General features: G+C 33.4%; 4 protein-coding genes and 1 long non-coding RNA gene across 12 annotated transcripts; 1 reads left to right on the top strand and 4 right to left on the bottom strand.

Moving 5' to 3' along the window:
- Nucleotides 1-1904: 1904 nt before the first annotated feature.
- On the bottom strand, nt 1905-4088 carry LOC103845053 (GPI-anchored protein LLG1). The gene is made up of 3 exons (XM_009121883.3): nt 3891-4088; nt 3757-3819; nt 1905-2312 (listed from the first exon to the last, which is right to left on the bottom strand). Exons 1-3 carry the CDS (start codon nt 3961-3963, stop codon nt 2056-2058), a joined length of 393 nt encoding a protein of 130 aa, XP_009120131.1. The 5' UTR covers nt 3964-4088; the 3' UTR covers nt 1905-2055.
- A 38-nt stretch (nt 4089-4126) lies between these two features.
- LOC103845052 (phosphatidylinositol/phosphatidylcholine transfer protein SFH14) lies at nt 4127-7868 on the bottom strand. 2 transcript variants are annotated; one of them, XM_009121882.3, is made up of 14 exons: nt 7557-7868; nt 7232-7286; nt 6845-7124; nt 6677-6776; nt 6323-6589; nt 6171-6248; nt 5948-6052; nt 5808-5857; nt 5626-5725; nt 5437-5535; nt 5133-5367; nt 4704-5050; nt 4518-4586; nt 4127-4433 (listed from the first exon to the last, which is right to left on the bottom strand). In XM_009121882.3, the coding sequence occupies exons 2-14, from the start codon at nt 7236-7238 to the stop codon at nt 4410-4412; spliced, it is 1761 nt and encodes a 586-aa protein (XP_009120130.1). In that variant the 5' UTR covers nt 7239-7286; nt 7557-7868; the 3' UTR covers nt 4127-4409. The 2 variants fall into 2 exon arrangements, with proteins under 2 accessions (XP_009120130.1, XP_033137928.1); XM_033282037.1 differs by lacking the exon at nt 7232-7286 and having other exon boundaries at nt 4156-4433; nt 7557-7865.
- Nucleotides 7869-8582: 714 nt separating this feature from the next.
- LOC103845050 (ubiquitin-conjugating enzyme E2 30) lies at nt 8583-10259 on the bottom strand. Of its 5 annotated transcripts, none has more exons than XM_018655255.2 (5): nt 10099-10259; nt 9670-9780; nt 9456-9583; nt 9250-9354; nt 8583-8953 (listed from the first exon to the last, which is right to left on the bottom strand). In XM_018655255.2, the coding sequence occupies exons 2-5, from the start codon at nt 9758-9760 to the stop codon at nt 8810-8812; spliced, it is 468 nt and encodes a 155-aa protein (XP_018510771.1). In that variant the 5' UTR covers nt 9761-9780; nt 10099-10259; the 3' UTR covers nt 8583-8809. The 5 variants fall into 5 exon arrangements, with proteins under 5 accessions (XP_018510771.1, XP_033137931.1, XP_018510772.1 ...); XM_033282040.1 differs by having other exon boundaries at nt 9691-9780; nt 10103-10176; XM_018655256.2 differs by lacking the exon at nt 10099-10259 and adding an exon at nt 9864-10092.
- Nucleotides 10260-12328: 2069 nt separating this feature from the next.
- Nucleotides 12329-14124, top strand: LOC117128895. The gene is made up of 2 exons (XR_004452305.1): nt 12329-12511; nt 13335-14124. It is a non-coding gene; the product is annotated as an uncharacterized LOC117128895 (long non-coding RNA).
- LOC103845049 (KH domain-containing protein At5g56140) lies at nt 13890-17010 on the bottom strand. 3 transcript variants are annotated; one of them, XM_018655257.2, is made up of 7 exons: nt 16599-17010; nt 15971-16056; nt 15478-15617; nt 14953-15066; nt 14760-14876; nt 14521-14664; nt 13890-14418 (listed from the first exon to the last, which is right to left on the bottom strand). In XM_018655257.2, the coding sequence occupies exons 1-7, from the start codon at nt 16757-16759 to the stop codon at nt 14269-14271; spliced, it is 912 nt and encodes a 303-aa protein (XP_018510773.1). In that variant the 5' UTR covers nt 16760-17010; the 3' UTR covers nt 13890-14268. The 3 variants fall into 3 exon arrangements, with proteins under 3 accessions (XP_018510773.1, XP_009120126.1, XP_009120127.1); XM_009121878.3 differs by having other exon boundaries at nt 13892-14421; XM_009121879.3 differs by having other exon boundaries at nt 13892-14421; nt 16593-16820.
- Nucleotides 17011-17021: the final 11 nt, after the last annotated feature.

Here is a 17021-nt window from a genome sequence, read left to right as displayed (position 1 = left end):
AGTTTAGGAGTTTCAAGCAGACAGTCGAAGAAGGAGAAAGGTTACATTGGGCTTTTTGTTCATTTGTGAGATTGGACATTTATCATCTAAACTCTAACTTAAGCGTAGCCCACATTGAACTTGTGATAAGTTGCACGAGGAAGAGAATGCTGACGTGTCGCAAAATGCCCCTTCCTCCCTGATGATGTGGAGGCTTGTGGAGAGAGACAAGTCTCTTTTATTATATAAGATTGCTTTTAATAGTGAGACTTACATGAATTCGGCCAATTCCTATCTCCATTCTTCTATGCAGTCCCGATCCGGACTTGAAGGGTTTTTCCAGTACAAAAACATGCATCAACTACATTTTAATTTGAAATTCATACCTTAATGATTAAAAAAATAGTTTATACATACATTTTCATTAACTCTCAGTTAGCAAATGATGACATGGAATAGACGTGGATTAGCAATTGTTTTTTTTTAAATTAAACTAATTAACAAAACAAAAACAAGGTGTTTTGAAAATTTTATAATAAAAAATCACCAGAATCGACCTCGAGGCTCTCAGCCTAAGTGTTGTGCGTGAAGAAGGAGAAAAAAATGTCAAGAGTGTTGGGTGATCCGGAAATATGGCGGGAAGTACACAATATTCAAAAATCTGGTGCAAATTCCATCTTCAGTCAAGGTATTGAATTGAAATTGAAGGTCAAAAGTAGTTCTATCATCTGAGAAAGAGGTAAGTTTATTACAAAATTGAGGTCTAATGGAAGGGAAATTGTATGTTAGGTTTCTTACAGGTAGAATTGTAGGTAATATAGCTTTTGGGTGTTTCGATCTTAATGTAGATAGTATAAATTTAGTATGCTCACTTTGTGTTTGATTGATTTTCCCATGAGATGTTAGGAGTGATTGGTTGAGCTATAGCAAATGCTTCATCTTTAATTTCTATCTACAACTATAAAAATTATCAATCATATTTTATTTAGTTTAAAAAAAAACTAAAACAAAAAACAATGGTTGTAGAAGGCATATTTTCTAAAGCAAAAAACTTTGTTTTAGCAATATTTTTTGTTTTAATTTTTTCTCATTTAATTCTTTTCTCGTTTAATTCTTACAGCTTCATTGGATAAAACTACGTTAAAAAGCTCTAGTTAATTTTAGCTATAAATTTTTTATAGTTACAGGCCAACCAATCATCTATCTTTTTTGGTTTCAGGGATTGCTGAAGGCAGTGGAATTGGAACTACCAGCAGTGAAGCATAAAATATGTGCTAGACACATCGTTAGTAATCTCAAAAAGATCATTTCGAAGAAGCCTCAAATAAAAAAATTTGTTTTGGGCAATTTCAGACATTTTCAGTAAGGAAGACTACAAAGCCGCTTTAATGAAACTAAAGGCCTATGGCGGATATAATTTCTCTTCAAGATGGGGAAATACCAAGCCAGAGTCAGCCAACACAAACATCTCCTGTTATTGATTGAGTTCCATGTATATGGTCTTCTTCTTTTAGTGTTGTGATGGTTTTTTATTCTTGGTTATGCCATAGTTTTTTTATTTGATCTTTTGCTTTCTTATACAAAGATGTTCTCAGTGTATTTTTTCGGCTTTATGGATGAATGATGATCGAGCTAGTGATTAAGTTCCAAGTATATGGTCTTCTTCTCTTATTGTTGTGATGGTTTCTTAGTCTTGGTAGTGTGATTGGCTTCTTATTGATCTTTTGCTTCTTTATACATGATGTTCACGGTTATATGCTTCTGTTAGCGTTGTGGCTTTTATGAATGGATGAATGGTAATGCTGCGGGTGTTGCAATTTATAATATTTTTTAGTTGCAACACACAGTTGGGTTTCTTTCTTTTTTGTTTATGTAGTTTGTTCTTTCGGCCTATGTAATTTAATACTATTTGATACATTGGCGAATGACAATATGAAATAGCTGTTTATTAATAGGATTTTAAGTAAACGGCATCGTCTTCTTTTTTTTTTGCAAAAAGTTGATAAAGCTGCTGATAAAAACAACATTATTGAAGATTGGAAGACCAGGACCACCCGGTTTAACTAGAGCATGACTTCATTTTTGACCCGGACACTTGAGACCTCCTTTTTCTTGGCAGCTGTTTGCGAACAGTCCAGGCGGGTATTTACCATAGAGGTTGATGTAGCTGAACATAGTGGTTGCACAATCATTCCGAAAGTCGTTCAGCTGATCAGCGTATGGACAAGCAAATTCCTTGAATGCGGAGCAACATTTCTTGGGCGGGTATTTTGGACCCTTGCATTGGCTTGTTATGATTGTGTAGTTCATAAACTCAAAGTTCACTGGACATGCTGTTCCATACAGAAAAAGAAAGATAAAGTGACATAGTTAATGTATAGGTTTAAGACTAATGCCATAAATGATTGTTGCATCCACATAAAACAAATAGGCAAAGAATCGCTAATGTTTAAGACTAGTGCCATAAATGATTGAAAATATCATCTGTAGAGGTTTGAAGACATTATAAGGACAAGTTATACACAGAAACAAAAGTATAGAACTTAATAAACAGAAGAGTATCATAACTCTAAGAATCAATGTTCAAGATTGTAATTCAAAGATTTGATCAATGAATCGTTACTAGCTAGCTATAATCCGTCTTTCTATTTTAACAGTTTGGGGATATGTATCAATGGAACAATCTTACTAATATTCGTAATTAATTTCAATTACTAATTTCAGTTCACAAAACTTTTGTAAATAACTAGCACATATATATAAACATATTACAATAATATTAATTAATAAAATATTATATTAAAATATAAAATTTTAAACAAAATAACTTAATTAATATTAAACTTCAAGCAAAAATCCATATTATTCCATAAAGTAATTTTCGTAATGCATATATGATATACTAGTGCATTTTGAAGTAAAAATGGTTCTCCTCATTTTAATTTGTAGATTAAAGATACAAATTGTTGAAATCATGTGATATTAATATATGTAAATACATTAGATTAGAACAAGAAAGTAAAAGAAAAACATAAAATATTGCTAAAAGACTAACTTTTATCGATGATATTAATACTTGTGAATATATTCAATATGAACAAGAAAAATTGTACGAAAAGACATCATCAACAACAACCATCTTCAGTTACACAAAAAAAATTGGACAATATTTAGAAATTTTGACGGTTCCGGATCAAACTTACCTGACTATTAGTGTTGTTGTAATATTTAAATTTGTGTAATAGTTATGTATTCATGTAATTTTTTAAAAGCTTTTTTGTTAAGTTTCTTTTGTATACTTTTGTTATCTAAATCTAGTTTTATATATTTTAAATCTTATTTTAAAGTTTTATTTAATTTTATGTGTTGACTTAAATTTTATAAACAAAACTTAAAATATGTATGAGATGTAATTTTTATAAGGATTAAACAATAAACAAGAAAATATTTATGAATCATAAATGTGATATGTAATTGTATGGACCAAAATACAAATAAAAATATGAAACTTCAAATTTAAAGTTTTGAGTAGTGAAACTTCAAATATAGAGTTTCACTCCTCAAAACTTCAGTTCCTTTTTGGAAAGCAAAAAACTTCATATTTGAAGTTACAAAGTGTCTTTTGGAGATGCTCTAAGAGAATATAAATCAACAGTTAGAAGCATTTAAAGGATTATAATGGTAAGTTCAAGATATATATATATATATATATATATATATATATATATATATATTAATTAAAGAAACAGAAGAAACAGAGATTTAAAAAGAAGTTGCCTTTCTTCTTCTGTAGCAGGTTTCTTCCATTAACCAAAGTTTCAGATTTGATTAATACACTATCTGCAATATAAGAAAATCGTTGATGTCTACAGATCTTTTAGGGAAGGAAAAAAAATCAAGAAAGTTGTTACCTGAGATGAAACTCGAAAATACTGAGAGTAGTAGAAACAAGAAGAGAGAACTAGAGAGGAAGTTAAGATTCATGATTCTGTGGTTGCAGAAGTCCCAAGAGACCGTATATATAAAGGACGACCTTGACTTTGAAATATCAGCTATGCAAGTAAACAACAAATAAAATAATAATTGTGCAGCTTCCTGCCATCTACCAAAGACTATTCTCTTTTAATAAATATGAAAGATGCCAATATTATTCCAACTTTATTTGCTTGACTAAAGAATGTTCAAAACATGAGTTCTCTTTGCTCAAAAAAAAAAAAAACATGAGTTCTCTCCTTCTTTGTCTAATGACACTTTCACATACAAACTTAAAACGTTCGTATTCATTCCCGCACACGGAAATCTGTGTATGATACAATTACTAGAAATAATTATTCACAAAGTTCTGTGTATATAATATTTTTGACCCCCACCATTTCTGTAAAATAAACAGCAATAATATCTCTGTGTAACGACGTTATGACCCCAAAGCTTCAGAAGCAGCATCGGTTTATTTGCTGCAAAACATACACAAGCAGTCTCAACTACAAATATACTGTTAAAATTAGCAAGGAGAAGAAAAAGGACTGAGTGGGGCTTACTTCTTCTTGGTAACGGGATTCAATCTCTTCTGTAATCTGAAGCTGTTTTGTTAACGTTATATGTAATACCTGAAACACATACGAAGTAAGGTTCTATATATATATAATTTTATATGATAAAAAAAAAAAGAAGAAAACAGTAAGGCTTGGTAATAATAAAAGGTCAAGATCAAGAAGTGTACGTACTGATTTGGTTTTGTCGAGATCGAGTTCAAGAGACTTGATCCTCTCGAGAGACTCCGTTAATAGCTTCTCGTTTGCTTCTGGAATTTTTAGAGGGATTCTACTAGTCTCTGTGAAGTCTTTCTCCAGCTTCTTAAGACGTTCCAAACACTGAAGAATCATCTCGTTGTTTATAGATGAATCATGGAGGACAGGGACATAGTTCTGTCTTTGCCAGTATCCATGCAATAAGAAAGCAAAGAGAGCAAACAGCTTCATCAGTGGAAAGGCTACTAGTATTTTCACCAAGTGAACGATGTTCTCGCCTTTGATTTTCTCTCTAAGAGCACTATACCGTGAAACCTGACCACCTGAAAATGTGATAATGATAACATTTGAGGAAAACAGAACACTAACGTAAACTCCGTAACAAGGATTGAAAGAAAAACACACCTTCTCTTCTTGATGTCGTTGCAGAAGAAGAGCTTTCAGTGTCCGTGTTTAGTGACTGGGGTTGAGACAGTTCCCCTTGAGCCGGTTCTATAGATTCTACAGTGGTAATGATTTTATCACCATCTGATGTACTAGCCTTATCAGAGTGTGGAGAAACAAAACAAGTGTGCATTGGAGATCTTGACCCAGTGGAATGGTAATATTCTTCAGAATCTGGCTCTTCTTTTAAAGTTTCCTGCCAAGAACTAAAAGTTACAACATTGTAGAAATAAAAGCTATTAAATCAATGGAGCATGGAGCTCACATTAGGCGGGATCATGCGAGTGGCAGAATCATTATCTCTTATATGAAGAGGAGTTTTTGTAGTTTGTTGTACGTGATTTACTTCCATGTGATGTACCAACTGCAAAGAAAAGACACTGATACTATTATAGCTCAACTTATTACGGCAGCTCATGGATTCTTATAAGCAAAAGAAAAACAAGAAACATGCCTCAATTATTTCAGGATCATTCCATGGTCCTTTGTTAGACCTTAAACACCCTCCTTCGTTAGCGCATTTGCATAAGCCTCCCAAAAATTCTGGAAGTTGACTGTACGGATAGAAAAAAGTGGTATATGATAATGTTAGCATGCAGTAGCATACAGAAACTAGAATGAGGTTATCTGTATAACCTGGAATCAATTGCTTCATGTAATTTTGACAAGGACTTTGGTTCCAAAACCTGAGTAATACAAGTAATAAGAAGAGGCTGATAAACAAAAAAATAGGAGAATATACAATGCTTAAAACCAGAGAGATAATGTGCTATTACTTGTATCTTTGCAATAGTCATGGGATCAAGTAACTTCTGAGCGGCAGGCCAAAGTAAAGTCCTGAATCCAATCCCTGCATTGACAATGAACATTCGGTGCAAAGTCTGCAAGAGTCAGACGACCACGATTACACACAAAACTTTCATAGCCAACCGAGAGATAGATATCCATGTTCCACTCGGCGCTTATTGGATCCATATCCTTCAAAAAAGAGTTAGATACCTCAGGGTAATAATTGCAATCAACTTTAGCAATAGAGGCCAGGAGATTCGCAGCTGTAGGACTAAAGTTCTTCATACCCTGAAGAGTTATCACAAGAGATAAATGTTTTATACATCAATTATTTTTAATCAATATATAGGAGTTGACCATACCAGGCCTTCGACATCAAGTATTGTAGTCGTCGTAGTGACTCGTCGCTTGGCTGCAATGGAACATGCAGGAAGCTTCTCCTGAAGAGCTCTCTCGAATTCTTGAACATGGTACTTTAAGTACCGTTCAATGGTTGTAACATCCATAAGCTTACCGGGATGAGCTTTTCCTAGTCTCTCGATATAGATTGGTCTACCATCTTTATCAACTCCATGATACCCCTGTGGATAGTGCCTCACCACTTTGTCCAACTCTTTGAAGTTAAACTCCTGTTTTTGAGCAATAAACTTTATATTAACTTGGTTACTAGTACTCGTTACTGTAACATCTAAGGACCATATATATAATTTTCTTACATGTATAATGCGATCTGCTCCAAACTCCTTCCTCCATTTGAGCATTTGTTCCCATGCAGTGACAGTTTTCTCGATGCTGAACTCCATTGTTTTCAGAAACCTAGTGGGAAACAAAACATGTTAAAGAGACAAGAACAAAAGCATACTCAAATATCTTCTTAGTTTTACCTCAACAACATATGATAATCATCATGCCTTGAAGGCAACAAATCTTTATTGAGAAGCTCTTGACGCAGTTTAAGTACAATCTTCTCCTCATTCTCGTCCCTAACATCTTCAATGAAAGGCACTGAGTAATCTATTTTCCGTTTCCCTTTTCTCTTTAAAGGGTGTGTAAGTTTACTAGAACAACTAATCGCTTTCTTTCTCAAGTTCCCGATTCTAGAACGACGTGGCTCATCCTCTGTGCACTCAGAATCTGATAACTTATCTCTTGTTTGTTCCCGACCTTCACATAAATAAATTCCTCATTATCACAATATATATTAAATCGATAGCCTAAGAAAGAAGGTAAGGTTTTTTTTTTTTTTGGTACTCAAAACCATTTTGACTAACCTGACATCTTCAGAATCAGTCAAGATCTTTCGAAATTCAGCAAAACTTGAAAATTCTGCCACCGAACCGCACACGTTATTCAAACGCAGGAAACGGAAAAAAAAAAAAGCAATGCAGAGGAAGGTTGTGTAACAAACGAGGAAGGAATGGTGGTGATAAAACGCTACAAAAACCCTAAAAGGAAGAGATCCTTGTAGAGAGATTCCAAAAGAGACAAGTTTTGATAGAGAGATTACTATAAATAGGAACAAAAAAGTTGTAACAGAGAATATTCGATATCTATAAACGGAATAAAAATAGACAAAAGACAACGGTGGTTACGCACCTCTTTTTCGATACAGAGAGAGATTTGTAGAGGAAAGAGTTTCCTATCAATTCCACAATTTCTCAGAGAGGATTTCGTGAACTTTTCTCTATCTGTCTCTGTGGGGGTTCCTCTCTTCTTTTTAAAAGTAAAATAGATGTAATTTTGGGACTCTGTTTCTTCTTTCTTCATTAAATCGTCTCACCATGACATGGCCGACATGTCTCATTCGCATTTTAACTCCCTTCCACACCTTCTTTTTCTTATGACAACAAATAAAATATTAAATTAAAATTAAACCAAACGAGACACCTGGAAGCAGATCACATTCACATACATACTCTTACTAGTACTCTTTCAAAGATAGATTTAAAGTACAACAAACCAAACCTACTTAGATTTTATTCAGTTTTTGTTCGGTTTACCAACCTAACACGGTCAACCCAAAAACAAAAATACTTTCTTTATGACACTCTTGTTTCTTTTTTGGGTTATAAGTATTTACTATTGTTATTGTTGCAGAACTCACCGAACCTACACTCATTTTAATGGTGGCTTAACAGTTACCACCGAACTCGATTCTTCTTCAGTTTCTGTACATCATGTATCTATATCAGATACATTGATACCCCATGTTTCTAAGTAACTCAAATTTTATTTCTTCTTTATTTCAGTAATTGAGTACATGTATCTTTGTCAGATACACGTTTGAAAGAAAAGAAAAATAATTGGCTGAACTATTTAATACTTCAATGCCCCTACATCAGTATTTGACTTTTTTTAAAGAGAAAACCGTACATATTACCCAATATCGTGGAACAAGTCTTATGCAGTTGTTCTACTGTCATGACTATTCTAGTTGGACAAACAATAAGATCCAATAGGAATCACACACCGTCTAAACCCTATTAAGGTCATCAAAACGTGTAGGTCCAAATATGATTTCACTGTTAGTCTAATAAGTAACTACCGATGTTTGAATATATTATTATTTGAAAACTTTGTGGGTTCTTCATTCACCACTAGCAAGCAAGAGACTGACTCATCTTGATCGTTATAATAGCCAATTACTGGATTAAAAGAAAGATATCAAATGTTTCAATAAGGCTTAAATAGCGCTCATGTACACACCCAACACATGGCTTAGAAAGATAATAAAACTAATTAAATCAAGCAACCAAGCAAAAGCTAAATTAATGTTTTTTTTCCTTCTTATTTCTCCAATTCTTAGACAAATGCTTTACTGGTGCGGATCATTATTGCCAACCATCATATCATCCCATTGCATACTTCTGGGTCCAGGATCGGGCAGTGTTCTCGTACTTGGTACGGTCTGTCTTGTAGATGTTAGCTATCTCTGGAACCAGAGGATCATCAGGGTTTGGATCCGTCAGCAATGAGCTTATCGACAGAAGAACCTGTGGAAAAATGCAACACCAACCTCTTTTAAGCACTTTAACTTAATATGCAAATTAAAGAATAACATACATTTTATTAGATCAAAGTATCTTCACACAGTTCAATAATGTAAACATATAAAACTGAAACTCCATAAGGGAACTCATAATAAAAGAATTACTGAACTAATACCATATAAGTATCAAGTCAAAACTAATACTAACGCTGGAGAGAATGGATAAAGACATGACCGTAACAGAGAGACACACGAACGCAAGAGCGTGTGGTGTGGAAAGAGAAACAGACCGATGATTACCTTGGATATGGTAAGAGCAGGGCTCCACTGCTCCTTCAGAATGTCAAGACAGATGCTGCCATTACTGTTGACATTCGGGTGATAGACCTTGGTGCGGAAAGAAACCTGCATCATATCGATGGTGATCGTTACAGAGAAAAAGCGTAACTAATTGAACACTCGCTCTAAGCTTAAAAGAAACATACTACAAAAACTTGAGTGAGAACCTTTGGTGGCTTGAAGGGGTAATCTGGAGGGAAGTGAATGGAAACAAGAAATACACCACCGGTGAATGGGCTATCAGTTGGACCCATGATAGTTGCTTGCCAGTGGTACATATCATCACCCACAGGACCTAAACCAACACCACCAATTAGAGAGAGTATCCTAAAAGTCAAATCAGGTACATGGTGTGTCTTAGAAAGTAGAAAAGATCCAAACTTTGATAGTTAATATACTGACCGGCACTGCAAGAGAAAGGAGGGTCCTTTTGCAGGTCCCTAAGCTCGCTGTTAATTCTTCTAGAAGCCATAAGCTTGAATAGTCAGCTACCTTCAAACAATCACAATCAAAGCCTGATCAATAAAATAAATCTCCATACAATATTACAAGTATAGAAGTAGCACAACCAATACAGAGGCAAAGCATCGAACGATTCAGAAACTGCGCATCAGTGAAACGTTACGGCACGAGAATATTCTAGAAATACGATAACAGAACCCCCCCCCACACACACACACGTGGGGTGGATCTACGCAAAAGATTCCGAGAGCAAAACAGAGATCAACCACGAAGATCCTAGGAAGAAACGATGATCTAAATCGAATCGATGATTTTTTTTCAGAACTAAATTTGACCAAACATACTTACTTAGTAAGGGTTTTAGATTTGATCTTGGGGAAACTCAAGAGGCTTGGTTGGTTCGTAGATGAAGTTTAGCCAGCGGATGCGCCTTTATATAGATTCTTCGTTCCTGTGCTGAAGCTTTGCCACGTAGCAGCTAGCTTAGATTCCGAAATGGGCCCATATTAGAATACGTAAACGTATTTCTTTGAAACCGAAAAGTTAAAACCTAATCGAGAACCAAATGGATACATGTATTTTTAAAATAAAAATTATGTACTTACAAATATTAATTATATTTAATTTCTGAACAACCAAATAACTTAACATACTATTTATAGACCGAATTATCCAAACACCAAATTACTCAAATATTGTTTATTCAAAATATTAAAAGTATTTAAATTATTTTTATCCGAAAAACTCGAATTACCTGATATTTAAACTGAAAACGCTAAATTATTTGGTTTGGACCCAATTTGTCTATAAATTGGACCCAGTTTATAAATCTGTAATTACACACAGAACCATAATCCAATCGAAACTGAATTGGACCCAATTTTTTACATATTAGTTTGTTCCTAACTTTGCTACTGAAACAAATCAAAAGCCAAAATAATCCAACTGAAACCAAACTAAACTTTGTAAATACATGAACGGTTCCTAAATTCTAAAACCAAAACACCAAAACCAAAATACTCAATCCAAAACTGAATGATCAGGACTAATAGTACATCTACATTTAACTGGTGTAAAGAAAGCACTATCATTTTACAAATTGTGTAACTCCTTTTAGCGGATAAATATTTGGTTTATAGACGAATTTCGATATAAACGGTGTTTTTATATCCAATCCGGACCGGCAGCCGAACCAATAAACTCGGTGACTGTATATAATCAAGATTGGTTTGTGTTCTTCATGTAGTATTATATTTGAAGTTATACCAACTGAAATGTTTCTACAAATTCAGATTTAATAAAAATCTATTAATTCAAAATATGGTAAACCTCAAAAACCCGCCATTAAGATGTGAACCGGCACCGATTGACCCCAGAAAAATCCAGAAAAATCTTATATTATTTTTTTAATTGATTAAACTTCTACTATACTTTATAATAGTACATAAAAATGAATAAACTATTTAATTTGTCATATTAAGTAAATTAATTGTATTAATGTTTGCATTTCAATTTATAGGTATTTAAACCATTAATTTTTTTGACATACAATATTTAAAATATTAATGAGCTAGATAATGTAATTATGTATGACATTCAAAGTTGTATCCTTTTCGCATTGTATCGTGTTAAATTTTCTTTCTTTTTTTCTTTAACCTGTTTTGTATAGGTAATCTGAGAAAAAAAAAATAAGAAGTAACTAGTATTAAAAAAATAAAAATAAAAGAAATCAACGTTGTTGTATGATTTTTCCACGTTGATTACTAATAAATTCTTTTTTTTTGGTAAAAATGTTAAAATATTATTACCAATTTTCAAAAAGTACAATGGCGACAAGAAGCAGAAAAGAAAAATAAAATCTAAACAACAATCCGATCTAGTCCAAACGGGGACCAACACAACATATCGAGCCGCTAGAATTGGGCTTAGCCAATCCGCACTTACCACTCGCCGCAAAAAGCAGAACCACGGTTATAACGAGAGACGAAACCCGGTAATTTTGTCATCTCCGATGATCCGCTCTTTAAAATTTGGCTCGACTAAAAACAGCTCGCCGAAGACATCAAAAGCATCCACTAACACGAACATAACCAAACCAGAGGCCAAGCACACCCGCATTAACAGACCAAGCATTATTCAGACGAACAGCCACGAAGCAGCTGCACGACAAAGTGATTAATAATAACTTATTACTTAAGAGTAGTGATCGGTTAAAAAGTAAAACCAAATGAATTTTATGTAAGGATCCCACAATTATGTTGATATAATAAAGGTAGATTATTATATTTAGTTTTATGTAAAAGGTTGGGTTAAATGAAAGAGTGCAACAATCTTGCATAAGAAGATTTTTTAAAAATCCTCCCATTTTAATAGTATAGACTAGATTTTGATCCAAGGTTTTTTTTTTATTTTTCAATTGATAATTATTTAGCAAATGTCATATTTTCATATTTTATGTTTTATTTTATAAAAGACTTAAACTTTTATCTTTATTTATCGTATTTTATTTTAAATGACTATTTATGTTTAAAAAATTAAACTTTATTTATTTAATGAATTAAGTTGGTATACCTGATAAATTAATTTTATTATGTGGTTAATATTTTAATAAAAAAATGATATACTTTTAATAAAGATTTATACTTTTCAATGAAAAAAATCAATTTTTTTATGAATGCTTAAATCATATTAAGAAAAGAAAAAAATAATAATTAAGAATAGTTGAAAAAAAATTATTTGAATTTGGACTCAATGGCCCAAAGTAAAAAAATGTGAGGATTGGATCTGATTTCTTAATCGGCCCAAATGGTCCAAGAAAGACCTGATGTGGGCTGGATCAAAAAAAAAAGATCCAATATAGATGTGTTATTAATAATAGATGATGTTTTAGAAGATTTTTGTTGTTTCAAAATAGATGATGTTTTGATATTTTTATGTTATTTTTAATTTTATTGAAAACTGTGTAACCAATTAGATGTTGTAGTCATTTATGTAATTGGTTGAATAATTTTTAAATTATATTTTTAAAGCTACTTTTTAGAGAAAAGTAAATTTCTTAATCTTTGTGCACTAAGGAATAATATCATCTATTATGAAACGGAGAGAGTACTTGATTGTCCTTAATGAAACATTTAATGTTAGTAAAGAAAATAGCAGACTAAGAGGTAAAAATGACAATAGGATCCTCTTTTAATAGTATAGACTGAAAGCGCGGTATTTTTTATTTTTTTTCAATTGACAAATATTTAGTAAATGTCATATTTTCATATTTTTGTGTTTTATTTTATAAAAGACTTAAACTTTTTATCTTTATTTATCGTATTTCATTTTAAATGACTATTTATGTTTAAAAAATTAAACTTTATTTCTTTAATGAATTAAGTTGGTATAACTCTGATAAATTAATTTTATTATGTGGTTAATTTTTTAATAAAAAATTATATACTTTTTATAAAGATTTATACTTTTCAATGAAAAAATTCAATTTTTTTATGAATACTTAAATTATATTAAGAAAATAAAAAAATAATAATTAAGAATAGTTGAAAAAAAAATATTTGAACTTGGACTCAATGGCCCAAAAGAAAAAAAATGTGAGAATTGGATCTGATTTCTTAATCGGCCCAAATGGCCCAAGCGAGATCTGATGTGGGCTGGATCCGAAAAAATGACCCAATATAGATGTGTTATTAATATTACTTGATTGACCTTAATAAAACATGCAATGTTAGTAAAGAAAATAGCAGGTTAAGGTAAAAAGGACAATAAAATCATGCTTTAATAGTATAGATATTTAATAGTATAGATATGTCAATGATACAATCAGATATACGAATTTTGTTCCATATATCCCAATAATCCCCTTTTGATATTTGTATTTTGCATAAGTATTTGGTAAATTCATTGTGAAAGAAGATGTCTTGCATTACAAGAAACTGGAGCTGGTGTGTTTATAAGTTATAGCCATTATCTCCCAGTTTTTGGCATTGATCGTAAATAACCTCCCAACGAGTAATCCTTTAGATTTTGAAATCAGAGTTTACTGGTAACATATAAAATGTCGATTTCAATAATAAACATGTGAAAAATACTCGAGAACAGAACATTATACCGAAACAAACTTTACTCTAACGCTTACGTATCCCAAAAACATATTATCATTACCAGACACATGCCATCATGATCTTATGTTTTTTCTTTTGGTAAAATTTTCAAGTAAAATAAAACAAAACAAAACAAACACAAGGTCTAGGGGAGGAGAGTCAGAGACACATCATGCCGTGGTGTTTCTTTGAAATTGTGTCATCTGAATCTCTCTCCAGGACAATGATAAATAGATAAAACAAAAACATGCATAACCATATATACATACAACAACAAGACTATAACAGGGAGAAGGGAAGAGAAGAGTACTGTGTAGTCACGAGAGGTATGACCTTCCTGCATCGAATTGGATTGGTTTCAATGTTCCTTGAGATGTGATAGATCACAACAACTGCGATCTGAGGAATTTGATTTCTACACATCTTCTCTTGTTTTGGCTCTCTTCATTCCAAGGCCATTGAAAGGAGAAACAGAACCGGACATTGGAGATCCTTCATCACGAAGAGTTCCATTGAGTAATGCTAGCTCTCGCAGCTGCTGTTTCTTGTAGACATCATGCGTTTCCTCCTTAAACACAAAACAAGTGTGAAAACTTCTAATATATGAAACGGTACTTCATATTATTAGCCGGTTTTGAAACTAAAGGGGAAAGAGCTTAAAACAAACCATAGGAGTAAGAAGATCATCGAGTATCTCCCGAGCTTGCATGAGACGTGCATCAATGATCTCAATTGGTAACTCTGCTTCGACTAAGATATGAAGTGGCTCATTTAAGTGCTCAAATCCTGGTTTTCCTCTCATCATTTCCTCCTACACGAAGAAACATATTTACTCACTGAATTATTAAACACCGTAATATATATAGACTACAAATGAATGAAGATGTGAAGGAAAATAATATATACCTTAACTGGATCTTTTATGCTGCCTCTTCCTCTTATAAGAACACGACAATCAGTGCTTGCTTCAACTCGCTTCAAGGAGTTTCCTCTAGGACCGAGGAGGCGACCAACGAAATTGTACTGTTATAACAAAAAAATATGGAGTTATATGTTCCGACCAAATAGTATGTATTTATATATAAATGAGTGCTCATACATTTGGATAGTCGTCGACTGGAATATCGACTCTGAGGGTTCGCTTGGCGATCAGACCGGACGGACTGCCAGGTGAGTTAAGCCAGTTTGGTCCCGGAGAAGATGGAACAGATCTCTAGATATCATCAACCACAAAGCATAAACCCAAGTTAATATATCGACGTAGAGTTGCATAATCAAATAACAAAAAGAATATCAGAAACTTGCTCTCTTGAGCACTGTGACTCTGTGAGCTGCTATAATCCTAATATTTTTTGCATAGAGTGGTTACACTTATGAGCTAGCTTATGAGAACATAAGCAATAACAGCATCATTTAACTCCTGCTCCACAGGATAAAAGGTGGAGTATCTAATTAGTGTTGATATAATAAGACAGGGTCCTCCTGTACATCATTACAGGTATTTAGTGTCTGTCATGATAAACTACGACCGAAGGTAATTAAATGTTATGTCAGTATCGCTTAAGGTCAATAAATAAAATTAGAAGAAAAGAGTTATGTTAATGGGGGTGGTTAGTAGTCATACTTCTGATGGAAATTGTGAGGCTCCCCATCCGCTAAGGTCAGCTCTTGCATTCTGAAATATCCTTCCATTACCTAGAGGGTTAAGCCCACTCTGAGTCAAAACTGTGGCATTCTCCAACAGTGTGGTTACACGCATAATCTCTGTTCCAAAAAAATGTCAATTTCCAAGAGCAGGACGCACCAGTTAGAATTAGTCAATAAATCAGTCAGCAGTATACCAACAGTTAAATGAGTCAGCAAAATATAAAATTCTAAGTCAAATATTATTATGTTCTCTAACTTGTAACCTGTAGTCTCTGTGTGATTAGTAAGATATCTACAGTTGGGAGTTATTCAATCAATTTGTTATATAATTTCCAACAGCTATGCGATAAAAGCAGTAGAAGTTAAGTGTTAATCAACTGTATGAGAGCTTCATCGTTATGAAGTAATAAATGACATATTCAGTTTGCTGAAACCTACATGTAATAAGCAAGAGAAACAGCAATGCTCACCCTGGTTTAGTAGCCGACGTGCATGTGGAATAACGGGAAAGAATGGAGTGAGCTTATGACGCTCTTCAAGTAGCTCTGAAAGATACCTGCCAAAAATATACAAATCAGTAGAAAGCCTCAACAACACAGCAATGATCACCATGATCAAGAAACCAATAATTATTATTATTTTTTTAATATGTGCATCTAGATTCATATATACACACTTTTAAGTACAGTGGATGCAGATCAGTGAAGAACAGAAATCAACAATAAGAGAAGGAATAACCAATGATCTCTATCTAAATCTGACATGACACTTAGAACTGATGCTCAAACACACACAACAAGAAAAGGTAAAATGAACTGAGACAAATCAGAAGTAGATTAGCTTTAAAGAGGAAACATAACTTTAGTTCCCAAAAATTGAAACTCAATCAAAAGCATCAGGGACAGAAACATGGATCCTAAAAACACAGCAAACCAGATCAAGAAATTTTTCAGATTTGAAAAAAAAAAAAAAAAAACTATTGAGATGCAAGGAAAAAAAAAACAAAGGTCGAACAATACGTCAACAGATTCATCAGCCAAAGTAAGATTCACAAAGTAGAAACAAAACAGAAGAAGATGAGAGGTGAGATTCATTTACTTTTCTTGTTCAACGAACATAGAAGACTGTGATCGTAGACCACCGGAATAGCTAGGGGAATGAGGAGCAGAAGGAGGAACCGAAAGAGACGACGAATACGCCATCAACCTCCCTCCGCCGCCCCCACCACCACCTCCACCGAGCGACGTCATCATCATCATCTCAAAGGCAACAACGTTCACAATGAATCAGAGAAGAGCCGTGGGAGATCATAAAATGAAGCGGCGGAGTTAGAAGAAGAGATGTCGTCTCTCTTAACGTCGGTGCTCATTTTATAGAGACAGTCTTGGTACTGTGGACATGATTACTTGCTTAGCTGTTTTTTTTAAACCCTTTTCATTTTATATTACTCAAGTTTTACCGCTCTTGTTTGGTTTCTTTCAGAAGCCTCTTCATCATCTAGAAGGGCCCTCGCATACATTT

Source organism: Brassica rapa, chromosome A10 (genome assembly GCF_000309985.2).
Source record: "Brassica rapa cultivar Chiifu-401-42 chromosome A10, CAAS_Brap_v3.01, whole genome shotgun sequence".
Taxonomy (NCBI): domain Eukaryota; kingdom Viridiplantae; phylum Streptophyta; class Magnoliopsida; order Brassicales; family Brassicaceae; genus Brassica; species Brassica rapa.
Note: the sequence above shows the minus strand (reverse complement) of the source record. Positions and strands in the feature narration are given on the sequence as shown.

Coding starts and splice junctions, on each gene's coding strand:
- LOC103845050 (XM_018655255.2), bottom strand. CDS start 9,760: ATGGCTTCTAGAAGAATTAACAGCGAGCTTAGGGACCTGCAAAAGGAC. Junction 9,355..9,455: donor ACCCCTTCAAGCCACCAAAG/GTTCTCACTCAA, acceptor GATATGATGCAG/GTTTCTTTCCGCACCAAGGT. Junction 8,954..9,249: donor CTGCTCTTACCATATCCAAG/GTAATCATCGGT, acceptor ATTTTTCCACAG/GTTCTTCTGTCGATAAGCTC.
- LOC103845049 (XM_009121878.3), bottom strand. CDS start 16,759: ATGATGATGATGACGTCGCTCGGTGGAGGTGGTGGTGGGGGCGGCGGA. Junction 15,618..15,970: donor ACGTCGGCTACTAAACCAGG/GTGAGCATTGCT, acceptor TTTTTGGAACAG/AGATTATGCGTGTAACCACA. Junction 14,665..14,759: donor GCATAAAAGATCCAGTTAAG/GTATATATTATT, acceptor TTCTTCGTGTAG/GAGGAAATGATGAGAGGAAA.
- LOC103845053 (XM_009121883.3), bottom strand. CDS start 3,963: ATGAATCTTAACTTCCTCTCTAGTTCTCTCTTCTTGTTTCTACTACTC. Junction 3,820..3,890: donor ATTTTCGAGTTTCATCTCAG/GTAACAACTTTC, acceptor CTTATATTGCAG/ATAGTGTATTAATCAAATCT. Junction 2,313..3,756: donor CCTGCTACAGAAGAAGAAAG/GCAACTTCTTTT, acceptor TGTATGGAACAG/CATGTCCAGTGAACTTTGAG.
- LOC103845052 (XM_009121882.3), bottom strand. Junction 5,858..5,947: donor TGACTATTGCAAAGATACAA/GTAATAGCACAT, acceptor TGTATTACTCAG/GTTTTGGAACCAAAGTCCTT. Junction 4,434..4,517: donor AATCCCGTTACCAAGAAGAA/GTAAGCCCCACT, acceptor TATGTTTTGCAG/CAAATAAACCGATGCTGCTT.